The sequence below is a fragment of the Cervus canadensis genome, chromosome 18, assembly GCF_019320065.1.
Source record: "Cervus canadensis isolate Bull #8, Minnesota chromosome 18, ASM1932006v1, whole genome shotgun sequence".
Taxonomy (NCBI): Eukaryota; Metazoa; Chordata; class Mammalia; order Artiodactyla; family Cervidae; genus Cervus; species Cervus canadensis.
This window is the reverse complement of record NC_057403.1, coordinates 22,077,033-22,099,485: the sequence shown is the minus strand read 5'-3', so window position 1 is coordinate 22,099,485 and position 22,453 is coordinate 22,077,033. Positions and strand designations below refer to the sequence as shown.

At 48.3% G+C, this 22,453-nt stretch overlaps 2 protein-coding genes across 3 annotated transcripts in view; both read right to left on the bottom strand.

Moving 5' to 3' along the window:
• Nucleotides 1–9,007: 9,007 nt before the first annotated feature.
• Nucleotides 9,008–22,453, bottom strand: part of LOC122421552 (sialic acid-binding Ig-like lectin 5) — a 20,054-nt gene continuing 6,608 nt past the window's right edge. The window contains exons 3-10 of one of the 2 annotated variants that reach the window (XM_043437667.1): nt 15,121–15,504; nt 14,660–14,938; nt 14,425–14,472; nt 13,667–13,924; nt 13,298–13,582; nt 12,930–13,017; nt 12,156–12,270; nt 9,008–9,524 (exon numbers count right to left, since the gene is read on the bottom strand). In XM_043437667.1, coding sequence (XP_043293602.1) covers nt 9,342–9,524; nt 12,156–12,270; nt 12,930–13,017; nt 13,298–13,582; nt 13,667–13,924; nt 14,425–14,472; nt 14,660–14,938; nt 15,121–15,504 — 1,640 coding nt within the window. In that variant the 3' untranslated portion in view covers nt 9,008–9,341. Of the gene's footprint in view, nt 9,525–12,155; nt 12,271–12,929; nt 13,018–13,297; nt 13,583–13,666; nt 13,925–14,424; nt 14,473–14,659; nt 14,939–15,120; nt 15,607–22,453 lie in introns of those variants that run through there. The other variant, XM_043437666.1, reaches the window with a different exon arrangement.
• Nucleotides 20,009–22,453, bottom strand: part of LOC122421553 (myeloid cell surface antigen CD33-like) — a 17,455-nt gene continuing 15,010 nt past the window's right edge. The window contains exon 7 of the mRNA XM_043437668.1: nt 20,009–20,507. Coding sequence (XP_043293603.1) covers nt 20,337–20,507 — 171 coding nt within the window. The 3' untranslated portion in view covers nt 20,009–20,336. The remainder of the gene's footprint in view (nt 20,508–22,453) is intronic.

The following is a 22,453-nucleotide window of genomic DNA, read 5'->3' as shown; positions in this document are numbered from 1 at the left end:
TTAATTTTCTTGGGTTCCAAAATCACTGTGGATGGTGACTGCAGCCATGAAATTAAAAGACACTTGCTCTTTGGAAGGAGAGTTATGACAAACCTAGGCAGTGTATTACAAAAGCAGAGACATCACTCAGCCAGCAAAGGTCCAATTAGACACAGCTGTGGCTTTCCCACTAGTCGTGTATGGATGTGAGAATTGGACCATAAAGACGGCTGAGCGCTGAAGAATTGTTGCGTTTAAATTATGGTGCTGGAGAAGACTCTTTAGAGTCCCTTGGACTGCAAGGAGATCAAAGCAGTCAATCCTAAAGGAAATCAATCCTGAATATGCATTAGAAGGACTGATGCTGAAACTGAAGCTCCAATACATTGGCCACCTGATGTGAAGAGCTGACTCATTGGAAGAGACCCTGGTGATGGGAAAGACTGAAGGCAAGAGGATAAAGGGGACGACAGAGGATGAGATGGTTAGATAGCACCATCCACTCAGTGGACATGAATTTGAGCAAACTCTGAGAGATAGTGAAGGACAGGGGAGTCTGGCATGCTGCAGTTCATGGGGGTCACAAAGAGATAGACACGACTGAGTGACTAAACAACAAGTGTTAGAATCACAGAGCATGAGGCTCCCGTGTTAAGGAGTCCCAGAAATGTTTTCTCCGTTTTACCGCTAATGTGCTTATGTCTTTGAGTGCCTCACTGGAAGTGGGGCCAAGGAACCCAGGCTCTCTTATCAATCTTCATCTGTATTGGGTTATGGGACCATCACCTCAGGTGATTTGCAGTCAGATTTCTCATTGTCTCATCTGTCTTGTGGCTTTTTAATTTCCCCCAGACCAGGGGATCTATCTACCTGCTCTATCGCAGACTTGATTGAGGTCCTTCAGTGCTGGGGGATGATGGCCCACCCAGTCTCCCAGAGTGCTGCGCTGAGACCTTTGTTTTGACCCCATCAATGTCCCCTTTATCCCATTCTTTTCTTAAGTTTAATTAATTAATTAATTTTTGGCTGCACTGGGTCTTCGTTGATGCACACGGGCCTTCTCTAGTTGCAGCACGCGGGCTTCTCATTGCAGTGGCTTCTCTGCCGTGGAACACAGGCTCCGGGGGCACGGGCTTCAGTAGTTACAGCGCACAGCCTGAGTTGCCCCTCTGGCATGTGGAATCTTCCTGGACCAGGAACCTGTGTCTCCTGCATTGGCAGGTGGATTCTTAACCACTAGACCACCAAGGAAGTCAGTTTAACCAAAATCCCTTACCCTCAATATCCGATGGGTTTCCTCATCCTCCACCAGCCCCCACATGCTGTCTGATCACCCTGACCTGCCTTCAGCAGCCCCTTTCAGTATTCTTCCCTGGAGAATCCCATGGAGAGAGGAGCCTGGTGGGCTACAGTCCATGGGGTCACAGAGAGTCAGACACGACTGAGAGATGAAACTTGGTGATTAAGGAAAAAATGAAGTAGGATTTTCAGTTTTTATTATGCACATTCTGTTATTGTTAGATATATAAGTTCACATTCACGTATTACACTGGTGATAAATTCTTTTCCTGATGATGGATTAGTAAGAGGAAAAAAAGAAAGGATCACCTAATTAGGCCATAATGAGATTTGAAAAAATCTTTAACTTAAACTAGTATTTATGTATTGTTTACTATATGTCTGGAAAGAGGAGGAAATGGCAACCCACTTCAGTATTACTGCCTGGAAAATCCCAGGGACAGAGGAGCCTGGTGGGCTACAGTCCATGGGGTCGCAAAGAGTTGGACACGACTGAAGTGACTTAACACATATGTCTGTCAGTTTCACATACACGTCTCGTTTACACCCCCGCCAACAACCTGAGGGACTGAATATACAGAAACAATAGCCAGACGGTATACGACCCTCAAGTCTCAGCCGTAAGGCACATATGACTCTGATCCTCAATTACCAGGAACTAGTCCAAGAATCCAAACCACAACTGCAGTGACAATTAGCCCAGAACAGTCAGAGTTTGGTCCACAAATATCAGGTTCCTTATTATTTGCCCCTGTGTCCAGCTCAGAACCAACCAAAGAAAACCAAATATGCTTCCTAATACAACTACAGGAGGTGCTAACCTCCAGCTTTCTCAGGATTACAGTCATCTCCCATCACTGCTGACACTCCACTTTTTTCCACTCTAAAGGACTCCCATTGCCCCGCCTGCCTTTGTGTCTGCCAAATGCAAGTGGTGGTGGCTGGCTCTCTCACTACAGCAAGCTCAGAATCAATAACCTGTTTGTTCTCATTTGCAACCCCATGGACTGTAGCCCACCAGGCTCCTCTGTCCATGGGATTCTCCAGGCAAGAATACTGGAGTGGGTAGCCATTCCCTTCTCCAGGGGATCTTCCCAACCCAGAGACCGAACCCAGGCCTCCTGCATTGGAGGCAGATTCTTTTCCATCTGAGCCATCATGGAAACCCCAATACAGTCAGAGATGGAATTAAAACTCAAGTTTCTCTTTCTCCACACCAACTTTCGAGAGTGTAGAAATTATATAAACTCCCCACATTCTTTGGCCAACTGGCACTATGGGTACTGTACAAATTACTATTAAATGTTTATACAGGCTCACCCTCCACTCAGGACTTCCCATGTGGCTCAGTGGTAAAGAATCTGCCTGCAGATGCAGGAGACGTGGGTTCGATCCCTGGGTCAGGAAGCTCTCCTGGAGAAGGAAATGGCAACCCACTCCAGTATTCTTACCGGGATAATCCCATGGACAGAGGAGCCTGGCGGACTACAGTTCATAGGGTCACAAAGAGTCAGATAAGACAGTGCACATACAGCAATGCAGCCCTCATCTCGCTCGAAAAAGGAAAAAGTGAATCACTTAAAATTTAGGAAACATGGCTCTAAATCAAATAAAATCATGTTCAGGAGGAAATCAAGAATCAAGACCTCAGAGTCTGTTGCCCTAAAGGTCTGGAAGCAGTGACGAGAATGAAAGCAGAACGTGAAATCTAGTGCAATGGGTCAGGGGACCTGCCGCCTCTACTGGACTGAGGGGCAGAGTCCACTCTGAGCCCAGCTTTTATTCCTGATTGCAGACTACAAGACTTTCTTTGATCTATCTTTGCTAAGACACTATATTGACATTGTCCAGATCTCCTTGTTTTTACCCCAGGCCGTTCCCTTCTGGCATAGTCTTGGGAACAATCAACCAGTACATAGGCAGTGTTCCTACCTAACGCCGACCCGGTGTTCCAAGGTCCATGCTTTCATGATCCCAGTCACTCTCCCTTCGGGGTCTGGCCTTGGGGTCTGTGACAAGGCTATTATTCTAAGAAAACCATGAAAAATAATCATCAACACAGTTTATTGATACATGCTGTTTTTCCAGGTTCTATTTCTATGAAATTTCTCAAGGCTGTGAAAGTACATTATTAGGTATTCCCACTACAGGAGTCCACCTTGACTACTCTTCTATATGTCAGAAAATACTGTTGGTGCTGTTTTCCAAAATATATTCAAAGTCTGGCCACTTCTAACCAGTTGCCCTGAAGCCACCCTGGCCCAAATCACACCCTCTCACCTCTCACTCTGGTTGGCCAGCTCCTGTTTTTCCCTTAATCCCCGATGTCCATCTGGATCAGAGCCTCATCACACTGTGTTTTAAACAGGTCACATATTTCTGTTCCTTCTCCAACCCTTACCCCGTGAACTTGAACTCCTTTGAGGCAGACACTGTATCTTTCCCTTCTCAGCTGCTCTTAGCCTTTCATGCACATTGGGAACCACAGCAACCAAAAAAAGTTTGGGGAACAAAGAAAGGAGGAGGCAGTGTAAAAACTTCCCAAGACTCCCCTTCTGAACGCGAGGCAAAGGAAAGGAACCGAAATACACTTAATGGTTTTGAAACTGACCAGGAGTGATGAAATGGTGCTTGCGGTGACTTTAAAAAAGAAGAACTGGGGAAAGTTTGCCGTTTCATTGTGAAGGCAGAGAAGGGAGACTGTAACCCAGTGGGGCTCAGCTGGGGGTGGGGGCTTTCCACTCTCCCAGGGGCATTGGCTAATGGTCATTTTTCGTTGTCAAAACCGGACATTGAAAGCTCCTGACATCTCATGGGTAGAGAGCAGAGATGTTTGCTGATGTCCTGCTGTCCACAAGACCCACCCCATCAGCAAAGAAATCATCCAGCCCCAAATGCCCGAGCTCTTATCCACCCGTGGGCAACTGCAGGGGCGGGGACAGGGTAAGGCAGGGAACGTAGCTTGTCTGAGGGAACGGAGACCCCAATCTCAAAGGATAAGCATGCATCACAGATGGACAGAGGGGACAATACTACAGCGGGGTTGAACCACGTGAACCAGGGTTGGAGAGACAGGAAGAGGCACATGGTCCTTAGAAAGTGGCAGCGATATGGCGGAGGCATGTGAGGGGGTGGCTGGGAGCAGGGGAAGGGTAGATGATGGTGAGAGTGTGAACGTTCTTGAATAAGTGTCACTGGGGCTGATGCTTCGTCTTGAGGGAACAGGGCAGGCGTGGAAGGACGCAGAGGAGGGGAGGGACAGGGCTGGAGCTGGGTGTTTGCTCCCTCTGCTGGCGGTGGTGGTGATGGGCTGGAGGGAGCGAGACTAGAGCCCAGGTTTTGAGGAGTGGGGGTGTTTCAAGGCTCAGGGGACAGAGGTCACACTGGGATAGAGACACGGGCACAGATCTGGGAGTTGGTGACTCAGTGGAAACTGGCGATGAGGGAGGAGGGAACCGAAACAGAAGGCTGGCCGTGAAGAGTTGAGATAAGCCTCACACTTCTCCTTTACGAACTTGCATGTCGACATTCTTTTCCCATAACCACAGGAACACCCACTTGATGGGGGTGGCCCGGGTCTATAGCCTCGAGTCTGGCGGTCATTTAGTAAGTCTAATGGTTACCTGGGCAGCGCTGGGCTGTATGGGGCACTCTGATCGGCCACCGGGAGCTGACTGTCTCTGCGGGCTCACGGAGCGCAGAGCGCTGCTCCATGCCTGTGGATGCGAATTCACTGAACCCTCAAAACAACCAGATGAGCTAAGAAACGCTGTCATCCCCATTTGAGGCAGGAGCAAGTGGCAGTAGCAAGAGCTTAAGTAGTGAAAGAGGTGCTTGAATCCTGGTGGAATGACTTTGAGCTTCAATGATTATCGTTTCAATGAAGAGGAAATCCTCATGACATAAAATTAACCAATAAACTACTTTTTATCTTTTGGCTTTGCCGCAGAGTGTGCGGGATCTTAGTTCCCCAACCAGGGATGGAACCCTCATCCCTGCCTTGGCTGTGAGAGTTTTAAGCACTGGACCACCAGGGAAATCCCCTTGTGTTTTATCTAATTTTTATCAAATTAACCATTTTTAAATGAACAGTTTAATGGCATTTAGTATATGCACCATGTTGTATAGCCAGTACCTCTATCTAGTTTTGAAGCATTTTCCATCACCCCAAAAATCAGCTCTGTACCCATTAAACAGTTACTCTCCATTTCCTCCTTCCCGAAACCCCTTGTTGTTGCTTGGTGTTCAGTCACTCAGCTGTCTCACACTCTTTGCGACCCCATGGACTGCAGCATGCCAGGCTCCCCTGGCCTTCACTATCTCACGGAGCTTGCTCAAACTCATGTTCAACGAGTCGGTGACGCCATCCAACCATCTCATCCTCTGTCGCCCCCTTCTCCTCCTGCCCTCAATCTTTCCCAGCATCAGGGTCTTCTCCAATGAGTTGGCTCTTCGCATCGGGTGACCAAAGTATTGGAGCTTCAGCTTCAGCATCAGTCCTTCTAATGAACATTCAGAGTTGATTTCCTCTAGGATGGACTGGTTGGATCTCCTTGCAGTCCAAGGGACTCTTCAAGAGTCTTCTGTTTCCCAAAGCTCCTGGCAGCCCCGCATCAGCTTCCTGTCTCTGTGGAGGTAAATATCTTGGATGTTTCCTATAAATGGGAATCATACAATATGTGACCATTTGCAGCTGGTGTCTTTCATTTAGCATGTGTTTGAGGTTCATCCAAGATGTAGTGTGGATCTGTGCTTCTACTGCTGAATGATGTGCCGTTGTAGTGCTTAGTCCATCCGTTGTGTTCGACTTGTTGCGGCCCCAGGAACTGTAGCCTGCGAAGCTCCTCAGTCCGTGGGATTCTCCAGGCAAGAACACTGGAGTGGGTCGGTGCCATTGTATGGATGGGTCATATTTTGTTTATCCAGTTATCCACCAATAGACATTTGGATTTTTCTTTTTTTTTTTACTATTAGGGAGGCACTTACAATTTTTTTGTTTTCCATCATGGACTCGAGGGACATGAGTTTGAGTAAACTCTGGGAGTGGGTGATGGACAGGGAGGCCTGGCCTGCTGCAATTCATGGGGTCGCAAAGAGTCGGACATGACTGAGCGACTGAAGTGAACTGAACTGATGGTTTATCACAAGATGTTGAGTATAGTTCCCCATGCTACACAGTAGCGTGTTTATCCATTCTATGTATAATAGTTTGCATCTGCTAACCCCAAACTCCCAATCCATCCCTCTCCCTGCACTCTTGAAAACCACAGATCTGGTCTCTATATCTGAGTTTGTTTCTGCACAGCAGTGATTCAGCCGTATATTCTTTTTAATGTCTTCCCTGGGCTCAGTGGTAAAGAATCTGCCTGAGAATGCAGAAGACCTGGGTTCGATCCCTGGGTCAGGAATATCCCCTGGAAAAGGAAACTGCAACCCACTCCAGTATTCTTGCCTGGAGAATCCCCATGGACAGAGGAGCTTGGCGTGCTACAGTCCATAGGGTCACAAAAGAGTCAGACATGACTGAGCAGCTAAACAAGGACAACATTCTTTTTCATATTATTTTCCATATTCTTTTCCACTGTGGGTTGTTACAAGAACCTGAATATGGTTCCCTGTGCTATACAATAGCACCTTGTTGTCACCTGTCTTAACATTTTTTCTTTTTTTGAAATACAATTGATTTACAATGTTGTGATCATTTCTGGTACAGTAAAGTGACTCAGTTATACATCTCTGTACATTCTTCTTTATATTCTTTTCCATAGTGATTCACCCCAGGACACTGGATACAGTTCCCTGTGCTACACAGTAGGGTCTTGTTGTCTGTCACCTGTCTTACTGTTGATGGGCATTTGGGCAGGTTCCATTTTTTCAGCCATTACAACAAGCACTGTTGTGAAAGCTTTTGGATACATTTGGTGAACGTGCATACACGCTTCTGTTGGATGCATACCTGGGAGTTGAATGGTTGTCTCGTGTGCTCAGTGTTAGAACAGAGTGACAAGCTTTTTCTGAAGTTGGTCGTACTTATTCTCACTCTTACCAGCACTTTGGGAGAGTTCCAATTGCTCCACATCATCACCAACACTTGATATTCTTTTTTTTTTTTTTCTTTTCTTTTAAATGTTATTTATTTTTTGGCCATGCCTTGAGACATGTGGAGTCTTAGTTCCCCAACTAGGATTGAACCTGTGCCCCCTGTATTGGAAACATAAAGTTTTAAACACTGGACCGCCAGGGAAGTCCCAACACTGGATATTCTTTAAGAAAGCATTTTTTATTGTGATGAATTACCCATGATATAAAATTTACCGATTTAACCATTTTCAAGTGTGCAATTAAATGGTATTAAACATATTCAAGTTGTGTAACCATCGGCATTGTCCATTTCTAGAACTTTTTCTTCATCTGAAACTGGAATTCTGTACCCATTAAACACTAACTGTCCACTGACTCCTCCAGTGCCCAGCCTCTGGTATCCAGTTTATAATGCTTTTCTTTAAAAACTGTGGTAAAAAAATGATATAAAATTTACCATCTTAACCATTTATAAGTGCACAATACAGTAGTGTTTATTATATGCATTTTGTTGGCCATCAAATCTCTAAGAATATTTTCATCTTGCAAAAATGAAACTCTACACCTATTGAATAGTAACTTCCTATCTCCCCAACCTCTGAGTATGCTCCAGGACTGCTCTACTTTCTGTTTCACAGTTTAATTTCTTTGAATACTTCCTATAGCTGGAATCATGCAGCATTTGTCTTTCTGTACAACTGGCTTATTTCACTTCGTGTAATATCCTCAACACTCAATTTCCTTGATATTATTTTTATTATCTTAGCAAAGTCACTGTGCAACTGGCATACCACTGCGATTTTCATTTGTATTTCCCCAACAGCTACAAAAGTTGAATACATTTCTGTATGCTTGTTGGCCATGTGACTATCTTACCTTTCTATTTGCTTGTCTGACTTTTTCTTATTGATTTGTTGAAGCTCTTTATATATTCCTTTAAATTTTTTTTAAATTTATTGTTTAATTTTTTTATTATTTTAAAATACATATTCTTTATATACTCTAGGTATCCTTTGTTAGATACATGTATTGGGAAGTATCTTCTCCACCCAGAGAGTTACATTTAGATATACTTAAAAAAAAAAATAAGACATGTCACACCCCACCAGAAAAGAAAAACAAAAAACTAAAATAATACATGTTGTTAAGAATATTCAAAAACTAATCAGGCAAAATAGAAGTATGCGGTAGAATCAAAAGCTGACATCTCCCTCCATTCTGAGGTAACGTATCACAAATATGGTTAACAGCAGCCACAGTGCATGTGTGTGTGTGCTAAGTCACGTCAGTCATATCCCACAGTGCATGCTTGCATAAAGAAAGCTGAGCGCTGAAGAACTGATGCTTTTGAACTGTGGTGTTGGAGAAGACTCTTGAGAGTCCCTTGGACTGCAAGGAGATCCAACCAGTCCATCCTAAAGGAAATCAGTCCTAAATATTCATTGGAAGGAGTGATGTTGAAGCTGAAACTCCAATACCTTGGCCACCTGATGCAAAGAACTGACTCACTGGAAAAGACCTTGATGCTGGGAAAGATTGAAGGCAGGAGGAGAAGGGGACAACAGAGGATGAGATGGTTGGATGGCATCACCGACTAAATGGACATGAGTCTGAGCAAGCTCCGGGAGTTGGTGATGGACAGGGAAGCCTGGCATGCTGCAGTCCATGGGGTCAAAAAGAACCAGACATGGCTAAGTGACTGAACTGAACTGAACTGAACTGAGGAATATTATCCTCACTTTACAGAGGAGGAAACTGAGGCACAGAGAGGTAAACTCTTTTGACTTGCTTGACATAACACCCTTAGCATTACCCAAGCCTGGATGTGAATCCAGGATTCTCTGTGACCTTCAGCCACTCCAAGGAACTTCACCTTCTCACTTATAAGCTTTGGCTCAGCAGGCAGCCAAGTCTTCAAGAATCAGTATCTGACACACATGTCCCTCAGAGGTGCATTTTCTGGGGGTGGAGGCGGGGTCTTCTCACTTCCCAATCTTGATCTCTGAGTACTCGGTGGTGTCCTGGACCTGAAAGTTGTGGGTCCCTGGTCTGTGGAAACTGAGGCTTGCATAATAGAGCTCTTGTTCCTTCTCTGAGGTGGAAGCAGCCAGAAATGGGGTCCGGTGGTCCAAGGGGCTGTCTGACCAGGATTTATTGAAGTGACCCTGAGTGAGAAGACAGAATGACTTGAGCTGGCCTTTGAGGTCTGGAGAAGGGAACCCAGGGCTTGAGGAAGGCATTTATTCACTTATCCATTTTCACACCCATTTCCTGAGGATTCACTCATTCAGTCACGCCTTTATTCATTCATACCTTTAATCATAATGGTCTGTTCTTATTATTCATCTCACTGAATCTTTACAACCTCCCTCCATGGGTGATATAAATGTTATCCCCATTTTACAGATAGTAAAATAGAGGGAGCAAAGTGAAGTGATTCTTCCACAGACAAGGTCCCCGACCTTGGAATGTCTATCAGGACAAGGAGACAGTATGAACTTGTCACACACTCAAAACTTATCAAATTGCAAATTGTGTTTTGATGGACAGAAGCAGGGTGCTGTGGGCGAGAGTCACAGAGGTCTGCAGGAGACCTGCACTGCCCTCCAGGAGCTCACGGTGTTGGGGGGACGGGCCTGTGGTTACCATAGGGAAGCGTGACGACAGTCTGCCTGGTGTAGGGCAGGGGAATATTTAGACGACATCAATTGGCATGACACTTAAAAAAGAATGAGATAAAACAGAAACAGACTCACAGACACAGAGAACAGATTTGTGATTTCCAAGGAGGGGGGTGGGGTGAGGGCGGGATGGATTGGAAGTTTGGGATTAGTGGATGCAAACTATTATATATAGGATGGATAAACAACAAGGGCCTACTGTGTAGCACAGGGAACTATTTTCAATTACCTTGACAAACCATAATGGGAAGAAATAGGATACAGAATGTATATATATTTATATATGTATGCAAGACTGAATCACTTTGATGTACAGCAGAAATTAATAGCATTGTAAATCAACTATACTTCAACAAAATACATTTTTAAAGAAAAGAATGAAATAAAGCAATCTGTGGCAACATGGATGGGCCTAGAGGTTATCATACTAAGTGGACTAAGTTGAACAGACAAACATATGCTATCACTTATATGTGAAATCTAAAAAAAAAATGATACAAATGAACTTATGTAGACCCCAATGCTGGGAAGGATTGAGGGCAGGAGGAGAAGGGGGCAACAAGAGGATGAGATGGTTGGATGGCATCACCAACTCAATGGACATGGGTTTGATCAAACTCAGGGAGATGGTGAAGGACAGGGAAGCCTGGCCTGCTGCAGTCCACGGGGTCCAAAGAGTTGAACACAACTGAGCGACTGGACAATATTAACTAAGAAACAGCCAGATGGAAGAGATGCTGAGGGCAAGGTATAGGGAAAGGACAGCTTCCATGCCTTCTCCAATTACTTCGTCCTGCTCAAATCTCCACTTGTTCACCAACCCAGAAGCTCTCTAAACCCCATCCTTTGAGGGTTTTAGAGAGGCTTGACTCCACAGACATGACTGACTAAACCATTGGCCTTTGGTGACTGAAATCCTCCAGTGCCTCTCCCATCCCTGGAGGTCAGGGGGTGGGACTGAAAGTTCCAATGCCCTCTGCTTGGTTCTCCTGGCAACCAGGCCCTATCCTTAGGTACTTTCCAAAAGTCACCCCATGAAAATAACAAGAGACCCCTTTAACACTCCCATCACTGCAAGGTTCAAGCATTCCAGGAGGTCTGTGCCAGGAATAGAGGATAAAGATCAAATATATATTTCTTATTATAGATCATAATATCATAGAACACAATAAGCTCATTTGTGGGGAGGGACAGGATGCTGGCGGGAGAACTTGGCAGGGGCAGATTACAGAACACCAGACTGAAGAATCTGGGCTTGATTCCTTCGGCCTGTGCTGTCCAATACAGGAGCCCCTAGCCATGGTGGCTCTTGAACCCAAGAAATGTAGTGAATCAGAACAAAAATGTGTTGGGAGGTCAAAAATGAATACTGGAGGTCAAAGTCTTTGTAGAAAGAAAGAAGAGAGAGAAAGAAAGGGGGGACAGAGGAAGGAAAGAAGGGAGAAAGAGATAGGGAAAGCAAGGGGAAGGAAGGAAAGGAAGAGAGAAAGAGAGAGAAACAAAGAAAGAAAAAGGAAGGAAGGATGAGATAAGAGAAAGAAAGAGAAAATATCCCGTTAATATTAATAATTTGTACCTTTATGTTGACTATTGATGACATGATGTTTGAAACGATAATACTTTGGCTACATTCAGTTAAATAAAATATGATATAAAAACCGATCTCACGTTCCTTTCTCCTTTTTTTTAACATGGCTAGGTTTTAAGTTATACTCATGGCTCACATCGTATTTCTGTTGGATCTAGACTGTTGAGGGAAAGCACAGGGTGACCACAAAGAAAAGCTGTTTGGGGAACTTCTTGCTGAGAGCTTATTGGGGGAGGAGACCAGTGACCCAGGAGAGAGTGAGGACTCAGCAGGGAAGGGGCCAAAAGGAGAAGAGCTTTGCTAAACGGAAGATGGACAGGACTTGGTGAATTCTAGGCTCCGGGGAGTGGCGGAAAGAGGAAAGGGTGATTTCAGGGCAACAAGAAACTGGAGAGGAAAAGCAAACTTGGAGGGGGGCGGCGGGAAAGATCGCGTTCTTCTGAAGCGCTGAGTAGGCTGCCGTGGCCCCTGTGTGGGCAGAGGGGTCCAGTGGAGACACTGGACTGAGAGCTGCCCACGTCACTCACCTGGGACGCGGGACTCGACGCTGGGTGGTCGCCATCTTGGCTCGACGCTCTCTCCGCCGACTTCTTCCTGTAGATCTTTGCTCTCTCCAACGGCTTCTTCCTGTAGACCTTCACTCTGAAAAAAGAGACCAGGGCCCTTAAGAGGGTTCCTCTAGGGAGTCCAGGGGGACTTCTGAGCTCTGGCCGGTGTCCAACTGCAGACACCGTGACCAGAAAGCAAGCGCCCTCCTCCCGCACGGTCCACACTGGACCAAGATGTCAGGAGGCTACATTCCTGCTGCCACTTCAGCGAGCCACCTCCTTTTCGGCTTCATCACTCCACCAGTGCCCTCAACTCTGGGCTTTGAGGTGTTTTGTTTTGTTTTTAATTAACTAATGTTTATTTTTTGGTTGTGCTAGTCTTCCTGGCTGCCTAGGGTCTTTCTCTAGTTGGGGCCAGTGGGGGCTACTCTCTAGGTGCCCTGCGTGGGCTACTCTCTAGGTGCCCTGCGTGGGCTTCTCACTGCAGTGGCTTCTCTAGTTGAAGAGCATGGAGCTCTAGGCAAGTGAGCCTCAGTAGTTGTGGCACATGGGCCTAGTTGTCCCACAGCATGTGGGATCCTCCCGGACCGGGGATCGAACCCAAGTCCCCTGCACTGGCAGGTGGATTCTTAACCACTGGACCACCAGGGAAGTCCTGAGCTTTGAGTTTTGAAGATTCTTTGAGTCTTTGCGCCCCTCGTCTGCCCCTTGCACCCACCCCCATAGTGGTCCCCAGCGGAGGCCACCACTCACACAAAGATGAGACAGAGAGCAAGCAGGGCTGTAACACCAGCTCCCCCGACGGCCCCCCAAACCACGCCGGTCCTGGGTCCTGGTCTCCCTGCAGACACGAGACCTGGGGTGACCTCCAGCCCCCCTCAAGCAGGTGCCTGAGCCCCCAGCCTTCTCACATGCATGACCCACGAGTGTGCCCAGTTTTCCCCAGGACTCGGCGCTGTGTCCACCATCCTTTAATAAGACTGCAGCCTCCTGTGCCCCCCTCCCCAGCCACCCCACAGAGGACCCTGAATGCTAGTCCCCTTTAGCCCAGAATCATGCCCATTTCTCTTCCTCTCCACATCTTCTAGGGCCCAGATGCACAGCTTCCCCTTTCCCCGGACCTGGCAGCAGCAGGATCTTCACGTTCTGTTTCCCGTGGGCATTCTGGGCCTCGCAGCTGAGTCTGAGGCCGGAGCTGAGCCCCTCGCGGAGGCTCAGGGAGCTATTAGCCCAGGGCCCGGCAGAGCTGGAGGTGATCTCGAAGGAGGCGTTGCTGAAGTTCCCCTCCAGCAGCCCCTCGCCCAGGCGCCAGTGCAGGGAGGGGGCCGGCCAGGCTCGGGAGGAGCAGCTGCAGCTCAGACCCTCGTCCTCCTGGGAGCAGGAGGGGCCCAGAAGCTGCGGTGGGGCTGTGGGGAGAGATGGGAGGGATCAGGGGCGCCTCTCCCCTCCCTGGAGCCCCGGCTGCCTTCCCCCGGGTGTGTCCAACTCACTTCTCACAACGAGGCTCAGAGACGCTTCCTTGGAGCCTAGTGGATGCTGAGCTCGGCAGACATATAACCCATGGTCCCTCAGTTCCACCCGGGGCAGCTCGAGGACCCCAGGATTTGAGGAATTTGAGGGGCTCAGGGTCAGGCTCCCTCGGGTCCAGCTGATCATAGCAGGAGGGTTGCTGTCAGGAACACAGTCCAGGCGCAGGGACTGGCCCTCCTGGACTGAAAGAGACTGGCTTTTGTCCAGAGTTTCAGGTCCTGGCAAGACAGAGAGAAAGCTAGCCTCGCTGTCTGTCTGTCTGTCTCTTCCATTGCTTAGTGGCTCATATTGTCCTAGTTTGGAGCATTGTCGATTTCCTCTGTGTGAAAACTCCCATCATGGCCAATTTCAAATGCCTCATTTGAAGCCACTGAACCCAGAAGTGGGAAAAGATGGACACAGTTGCACAGCTGGCTCTTGCCAAGCAGTGAGAGCCAACCCCTAAGGAGAGAGAAGGCAGGATTTGGGAGGAAGATATAGCCCAGACAGTGGGGACAGTTATGTCCATTAGGCAAGGAAGAGGCCAGGCAATATCCATGAGAACAGGGTCAGCGGAAGGGGAAGGCCGGTTCATAAGCCCAGGAGCCAGTGTGGGGGGCTTCCCACCCCTGCTGTTCGCACACCTTCCATCTGAATCCTGAACCCTAGATCTGCTTGGAAGGTCAGAGACAGACCCCACTGCCATCACTGTCCCAAGAAGAGAGGTTTTGACGTATACCTGCGCCTTCTTTCTGGTACACTCTGATGATCAGTTCCTGGGGTGCATCTGGACAGACAGACATAACTGTTCCTTTTCAGGGGCAGGAACATAGGCCCTTCCTCCCAGAAACATCAGAAATGGGAAGCAAGTGGAGTGGGGTGTCCTCTTCCATCCTCCCCAGTTCCAGCAGCCCAGGCCCTGCCTCCCTCTCCCTGACACTGTCGGGAACCCAGCATCTTGGCCCCCCACTTACAGGACACATTGAGCCTGATGGTCGCCTCTGTGCTCACACCAGCTCCGGAAAAGTTCACACGACACGTGAGGTTGGTGCCGTGGTCCTCGGGCCTTGGAGTGAGGGTGAGCACTGAGGAGCGGGGACTCTCAGGGTGCAGGGAGGTGAGGGCAACCCCAGTCCAGGAGAAGGTGGGGGGCATCCCCCCGTCACAGGCCCATGGCACCGCACAGGTGAAGTTGGTGGGGTGGCCGGATGCTAGGGTCCCCTGGACGTGGATGTCAGGTGTGTCTGTCAGAGCTGGAGAGAGCAGACCCAGGACTGGAGCAGGGACCCCTGTGTGCCCCTCAGAGCATCTGTTCCTCAGCATCCTGTATCCCTGGGTCCCCCCCCAGGATGAGAAGACAGGGTTCCCCTCCCACCCTGCCCTGGGGACCCTCAGGACTCCTGTATGTGTGTCCTCCCCTTGACCCCATCCTTACCCGTCACACGAACGGAGAGCAGATTCAATGCATAACTATATCTCACAGTAGGCCCTCTCTCCAACCTAAAGATATATGTCCCCGTGTCCCTCCTCTGAGCGTCTCTGATGTCCAGGGAGCAGTTGTAGGCCTGGGGGTCTCCAACGAGGAGGAATCGGCCCCGGGTCTCACTGACCACCGCACGTTCTGGGTTGTTTGTGGCCACTGCTGGATCTTCAGGGGAATCTGCCTTTTCCTGGAACCAGTAGCCGTGAGCTGGGTCAGAGTCCTTCCAGCCTTCCCGGGGATAGGAGACGGAGCAGGGCACGCGGACACACAGGCCCTCCTGCACTGACACGGACGGCTGCACGTCCAGCCAGTATCTCGGATCCTGAGCCAGGGACCCTGCGGCGAGATGAGGATCAGCCGAGCCCCCGCCCCGCTCACCTACCCACAGCAGTAAGAGCAGCAGCGGCGGCAGCAGCATCTTTGGGGTGACAGTCTTGGGGCCTTGGTGTCACAGGATTGAGAGGAAGCCCCAACGGGAAGCCCAGGGCTGAGGTCAGAAAGTGACAGACCACAAAAGAGGAACTCGGCACCCACAGGCTGCCGGAGCACGGGAATCCTGGAGAGGAACCATCCAGATGAGGCCCGCCGGGGGTCACAAGCAGCAAGCACTGCCCAGGGGAGGCTCCCGGCTCCCTGTCCTCCATCTGACCCCCCTGCACCTCTGTCCACAGCTGGAAGTCAAGCCAGTCAGTCCCTGCCGGGTGTGGGAGGCAGGAGATGCAGCCGGGGAAGCTCCAGGCATGAAAGATGGGGATGGGTCCCCCCCACCCCAGATGAAAGAGGTGGTGATTAGTTACTGAGATGAACGTGACAACAGCACACGTGAGCATCTCTGCTTTCAGGGACTGGAGTCCAAGGAAGAACAGGACAGAGTTTGTCTCATCCTGGAGAACTTCTTTGACACCCTAGGTCCCGTTGATACAGTATGAGCTGGGGGTAGCCAGCTCGGTGTTTGGAGGAAAAACTCGAATGCTCTGTGCAGTTAGAAGGTGAGTTCCCGGGTGTAAATGGCCAGAGTGGGTGGGAACAGAATGAAGGTGCTATGAGAACGTGATCCCAGGGGAGCATGGGGCTTCTTGACCTAGTAACAGCCGCCTGCCCTGGCCCCCCTGGTGTTGACTGCACACGCCAGGCCTGGGAGCCGGGCACTGAGAGCAAGATGACAGCCTTTGGGGGCAGGTGGGTCTGCCCTTCTCCCCCTCCAAGCCTCAGCTTTTTCATCTGTCACGTGCAGGAATAATAATGTTCAACCCTCGTCCTGGGCATTTTCTACAGACTCTGGTGTGGCCGTCTTGCAGGTCACATGTCTGGCCCTGCCCATTCTCTGAGTCCCTCCTTCAGTGAGAAGCTCCTGGTGGTCAGTGGTATCTTTGATACCTGAGATACCAAAGCCTCATCTGAGGCCTCCAAAGAGAGGGTATGGGGCACACACTCTGCAGTCAGATGGCTCTGGGCCGAGCCTAGCTCCCTAATGCATGCTGTGCCACCTTGGGAAGGGGCTTAACTATTCTGTGCAGAATTGCATCCCTGTTGTTCATGGGGTGTTGGGGCTGAACTGTATCACCCCCACCAAAATTTCATACATGCAAGTCCTAACCCCCAGTGCCTCTAAATGTGATTGCATTTGGAGATGGGGCCTTTAAAGAAGTTGTTTTTATCATTCAGTCTCCCAGTCATGTCCGACCTTTTGCAACACCATGGACTGTAGCAGGCCAGGCCTCTCTGTCCTTCACCATCTCCCAAAGTTTGCCCGAGTTCATGCGCATTGAATCGGCGATACCATTCAACTATCTCATCCTCTGACACCCTCTTCTCCTTCTGCCCTCAGTCTTTCCCAGCATCAGGGACTTTTCCAATGTTCGAATCAGATGACCAAAATACCGGAGCTTCAGCTTCAGCATCAGTCCTTCCAATGAGTATTCAGGGTTGATTTTCCTTGAGATAGACTGGTTTGATCTCTCTGCTATCCAAGGAACTTTCAGGAGTCTTCTCCAGCACCACAGCGCAAAGGCATCAATCCTTTGGCGCTCAGTCCAGCTCTCACAACTGTACGTGTGAGGTCATTAAGGTAACATGAGGTCATTGAGGTCGGCCCTCATAGGGCCAGTGTCCATGGAAGAAGAAGTGGTTAGGACACAGACACACACTGAGAAGCTACCATGTGGAGACATGGGGAGAAGACGACTGTCTACAAGCCAAGAAGAGAGGCCACAGAAGGCTGTATACATATATGAATAACTGAATCACTTTGCCGTACAGCAGTGAATAAGACAACATTGTAAAGCAACTATAATTAAAAATTGTTTTAAAACTTAGGGACTTCCCTGGTGGTCCAGTGGTTAAGAATCCCACGCAGGGGACACGGGTTCAATCCTTGGCTCAGGAAGATCCCACACGCTGCAGCGCAAATAAGCCCGTGCACCGCAACTACTGACTCTGCGCTCTAGAGCCCAGAAGCTGCAAGTACCGAAGCCCGCGGGCCTCGAGCCAACAAGGGAAGCCACCACATTGAGAAGCCTGTGCCCTGCAATGAAGAGCAGCCGCCACTCACTGCAACTGGAGAAAGCCAAGACGGCAGCATCTAAGACCCAGCGCAGTCGAAAATAAGTTCATTTTTTAAAATGTAAAAATGAAGAAAAAATAAGGAGCCAGCCCCGCGGACACCTTGATCTCAGACTTCCAGCCTTCAGATTCGTGAGCAAATGAATTTCTGCTCTTTAAACCTGCCAGCCAGTGGAACTTCCTTGAAGCAGCCCTAGCGAGTAAACCCACGGGGCCTCCTGGAAGAATCAACCCATGGAGTGCTCCGTGCACACAGAGGCCAGTGGTCCGCTGGCAGGATGGGACCCCTCTGAGGTCGGGAGGAGAAAAGGGAAGGAACGGTGTGGCAACCCCAGGAAACCTCTTCTCTCCTCTGCCCTGGCTCTGATCCCAGCGGGCTCTTACTTCTGGCGGTGCTGACCTGGCCTCTGCTCGGGTTGGCCCTCTGCTGGTTGAGCCAGTTGCTGCTCCTGCAGCCATCTGTCCAGCAGAGCATCCTGGGGGGGTGGGGTGGGGGTGGGGCTGACACTGGGGGAGCACCAGCTGGGTGGGGGAGGGGCTGCAGAGTTGGGCGTGGCCAGGGCTGACCCACCCGGGAGGACCGGGCTGTGGGAGCCCCGAGGAGGGAGAGAGGATGTCCCTGGAGGATGGGACGGGTGTGTGCATCCCTGACAATATGGTGATGACCCTTGACTGTCTCTAAGTCAGGGTTCAAGAGATGGTGGTGGGTCTAAGTGGGTTGCATTGTGGGAACTGAGGTGCCCTGACTCTGTATTGTTCCTCCATTCCTGGGATCCTAAGCACACTTGCCTTCTTCTTACCACCTTCCAGAATTCTCCTTGGTTGTCTCTTGCATCATCCTTAGGGTTTATAGTTGTGAACAGAGGGCAGAAGCTGGGAAAGGCAACAGGAACCATACAGCTTGAAAAGCCTAAATATTTACTAAAGAAAGCTGAGCACCGAAGAATTGATGCTTTTGAACTGTGGTGTTGGAGAAGACTCTTGAGAGTCCCTTGGACTGCAAGGAGATCCAACTAGTCAAGCCTAAAGGAAATCAGTCCTGAATATTCATTGGAAGGACTGATGCTGAAGCTGAACCCCCAATACTTTGGCCACCTGATGAAAAGAACTGATTCATTGGAAAAGACTCTGATGCTGGGAAAGGTTGAAGGCAGGAGGAGAAGGGGATGACAGAGGATGAGATGGTTGAATGGCATCAACAACTAGATGGACATGAGTTTGAGCAAGCTCCTGGAGTTGGTGAAGGACAGGGAAGCCTGGCATGCTGCAGACCATGGGGTCACAAAGAGTCAGACATGACTGAGCGACTGAACTGAACTGAAGCCCACTTGCCTTCTTCCTACCACCTTCCAGAATTCTCCTTGGTTGTCTCTTGCACCATTTGGGGGATTTATAGTTGTGAACAGAGGGCAGAAGTTGGGAAATGCAACAGGAACCATACAGCTTGAAAAGCCTAAATACTTACTATTTGTCCCTTTACCAAAAAGTTTCCTGACTTCTGACCTGGAATATCAGGTTGAGAAGCTTGCAAATTCTTCTGTTGGATTAAGGAGAGAGAACAGTCTTTTGGTTATGGTCAGCTCTAAGCTTTAGGAAATTCTCTAAATGGCATTATTAGATTTTGCCTATAGCAGGAGTAGTAGGAGGTAGAGAGGATGGAAAAGGGAGATTCAGGAATGGAGAGAGATGATGCTGGAGGTCAAGCCAGGGAAGGGATCCAAGGGAGAGTTTTGAGTAAGAGAGAGACTGACAGATGTAGCCGATGTGGTACCCGGGGACAGGACCGACCCAGCTCGGGGTGAAATGTGCAAACAAAATAATAATGTTGCCCACCATCAAGCCATCAGCCACAGCAGCCTGCCCTGCTGCTGTGCCCTGAGGAGAACTCAGGATGGAGAAAAACACAATACTTGCCCTAGATGATTAAAATGCATATCTAAGGAATGATTTCCAATGGACTCAGACTTTTGCATCCTCCCATACATAGAAAAGCACTAAAATCATTACCTTGAGGTATCTGATTTTTTTGATTAGCAGTGATCTTTTGATGTTAAGTTACACGTTTGTTTTCAGCAAAAACGCCTATATATCCTTGTTCCTCCCTTACCTCTACAGAGCAGCTCCTCAGAGCCATCTGAAAGGCTGTCTCCCAGGCTTTAGTCCTCAGTAAGATCCCCAAATAAAGCATAACTCACAATTTTCAGGTTGTGTGTGTTTCTGTGTGTGTGTGTGTGTGTGTGTTTTAGTCAAAAGTCACAATGTATCAAGACTTCTGTTGCATATTTCATACTTCCATTTAATCCTCACAACAGCCCTGTGAGGCTGGACTTCTCATGTCTGTTTCACCAAAGCAGGAAACCAAGGCATGGTGGGTGGGGGTCAGGGTAGGTGGGTCACAAGATGCTACTTTCTTAATAAATGAAAGAGCATGGGTGTGACCCCAGGTCTCTGTGATTGCAAAGCCTAAGACGTATAGCAGGAAACGTGCAGGTTCATGAACCCACTGCTGACGGGGGTGTTAGGTCTCCAAGAATTAGCCTGTGGGTCCTCCTTCCTGCAGAGGATATGGATGTCCCGACGCTGAGGCTCATACTGCCTCTGGTGCCTCACTTGGTCCTGATCTCCGCATATTCTGAGTGAGGGCTCTCCCGAGGCTTCTCCCCACGGAAGATGATGGAGGAATAATGCAACTCCTGCTCCAACTCCAAAGAGGGGGTGGCCCCTGTGTAACTTGTGGGGTCAGAAGATTTCTCTGACTTGGATTCCTGCTGGCGATCCTGTGCAGAGAGCAAAGAAAGGGGTCACATCAAGGTAGTTTTGGGATGAGAAGGCAGAGAGGGCCCATGAAGTGAGTTTGACTCTGGGACAAGCATTTATCATTCTTCCATTCTGTTATTAAACATTTCTCAAGGTTCTGTTTATGCAATCATCCAACAGATATAAGGCTACAGATTGTTTTCCAACTTTGCAGAACACTCACAGAGACCTATGTAGAAAATAATATTATGTTACTGGCTCAGGGATTGAATCCACATCTGCCTCTCCAGCACTGTAGGCAGATTTTTTACCACTGAGCCACCTGGGAAGCGCTATGTAGAAAATATTATTATGTTACAGGGAAACACTCAAAGAAGGTAGCTACTCCCCAATGATAGGGGCAGAATGAGGGACAGAACAGGTGATTAAACAGTTAATCCCACTAGGGGATTGTAAGTAGAAAAATATGGGAGACCCCTGTAAGTTAATGATTACTTGAGAAAACAGATTTCAATTCAGTTCAGTCACTCAGTCGTGTCCGACTCTGCAACCCCATGGACTGCAGCATGTCAGGCCTCCCTATCCATCACCAACTCTTGGAGTTTACTCAAACATATGTCCATTGAGTCGGTGATGCCATCCAACCATCTCATCCTCTGTTGTCCCCTTCTCCTCCTGCCTTCAATCTTTCCCAGCATCAGGGACTTTTCAAATGAGTCAATTCTTCACATCAAGTGGCCAAAGTATTGGAGTTTCAGCTTGAGCATCAGTCCTTCCAATGAATATTCAGGACTGGTTTCCTTTAGGATGGACTGGTTGGATCTCCTTGCAGTCCAAGGGACTCTCAAGAGTCTTCTCCAACACCACAGTTCAAAAGTATCAATTCTTCAGCACTCAGCTTTCTCTATAGTCCAACTCTCACATCCATACATGACTACTGGAAAAACCATAGCTTTGACTAGATGGACCTCTGCTGGCACAGTAAAGTCTCTGCTTTTCAATATGCTGTCTAGGTTGGTCATAGTTTTTCTTCCAAGGAGCAAGCGTCTTTTAATCATGGCTGAAGTCACCATCTGCAGTGATTTTGGAGCCCAAAAATGTAAAGTCTCTCACTGTTTCCACTGTTTCCCCATCTATTTGCCATGAAGTGATGGGACCAGATGCCATGATTTTAGTTTTCTGAATGTTGAGTTTTTAAGCCAACTTTTTCACTCTCCTGTTTCACTTTCATCAAGAGGCTCTTTAGTTCTTCACTTTCTGCCATAAGGGTGGTGTTACCTGCATATCTGAGGTTATTGATATTTCTCCCGGCAATCTTGATTCCAGCTTGTGCTTCTTTCAGCCCAGTGTTTCTCATGATGTACTCTGCATATAAATTAAATAAGCAGGGTGACAATATACAGCCTTGACATACTCCTTTTTCTACTTGGAACCAGTCTATTGTTCCATGTGCAGTTCTAACTGTTGCTTCCTGACCTGCATACTGATTTCTCAAGAGGCAGGTCTGGTATTCCCATCTGTTTAAGAATTTTCCAGAGTTTGTTGTGGACCACACAGTTAAAGGCTTTGGCATAGTCAATAAAGCAGAAGTAGATGTTTTTCTGGAACTCTCTTCCTTTTTCAATGATCCAACAGATGTTGGCAATTTGATCTCTGGTTCCTCTGACTTTTCTAAATCCACCTTGAACATCTGAAGTTCACGGTTCACGTACGGTTGAAGCCTGGCTTGGAGAATTTTGAGCATTACTTTGCTAGTGTGTGAGATGAGTGCAATTGTGCAGTAGTTTGAACATTCTTTGGCATTGCCTTTCTTTGAGATTGGAATGAAAACTGACCTTTTCCAGTCCCGTAGCCACTGCTGAGTTTTCCAAATTTGCTGGCATATTGAGTGCAGCACTTTCACAGCATCATCTTTTAAGATTTGAAATAGCTCAACTGGAATTCCATCACCTCCACTAGCTTTGTT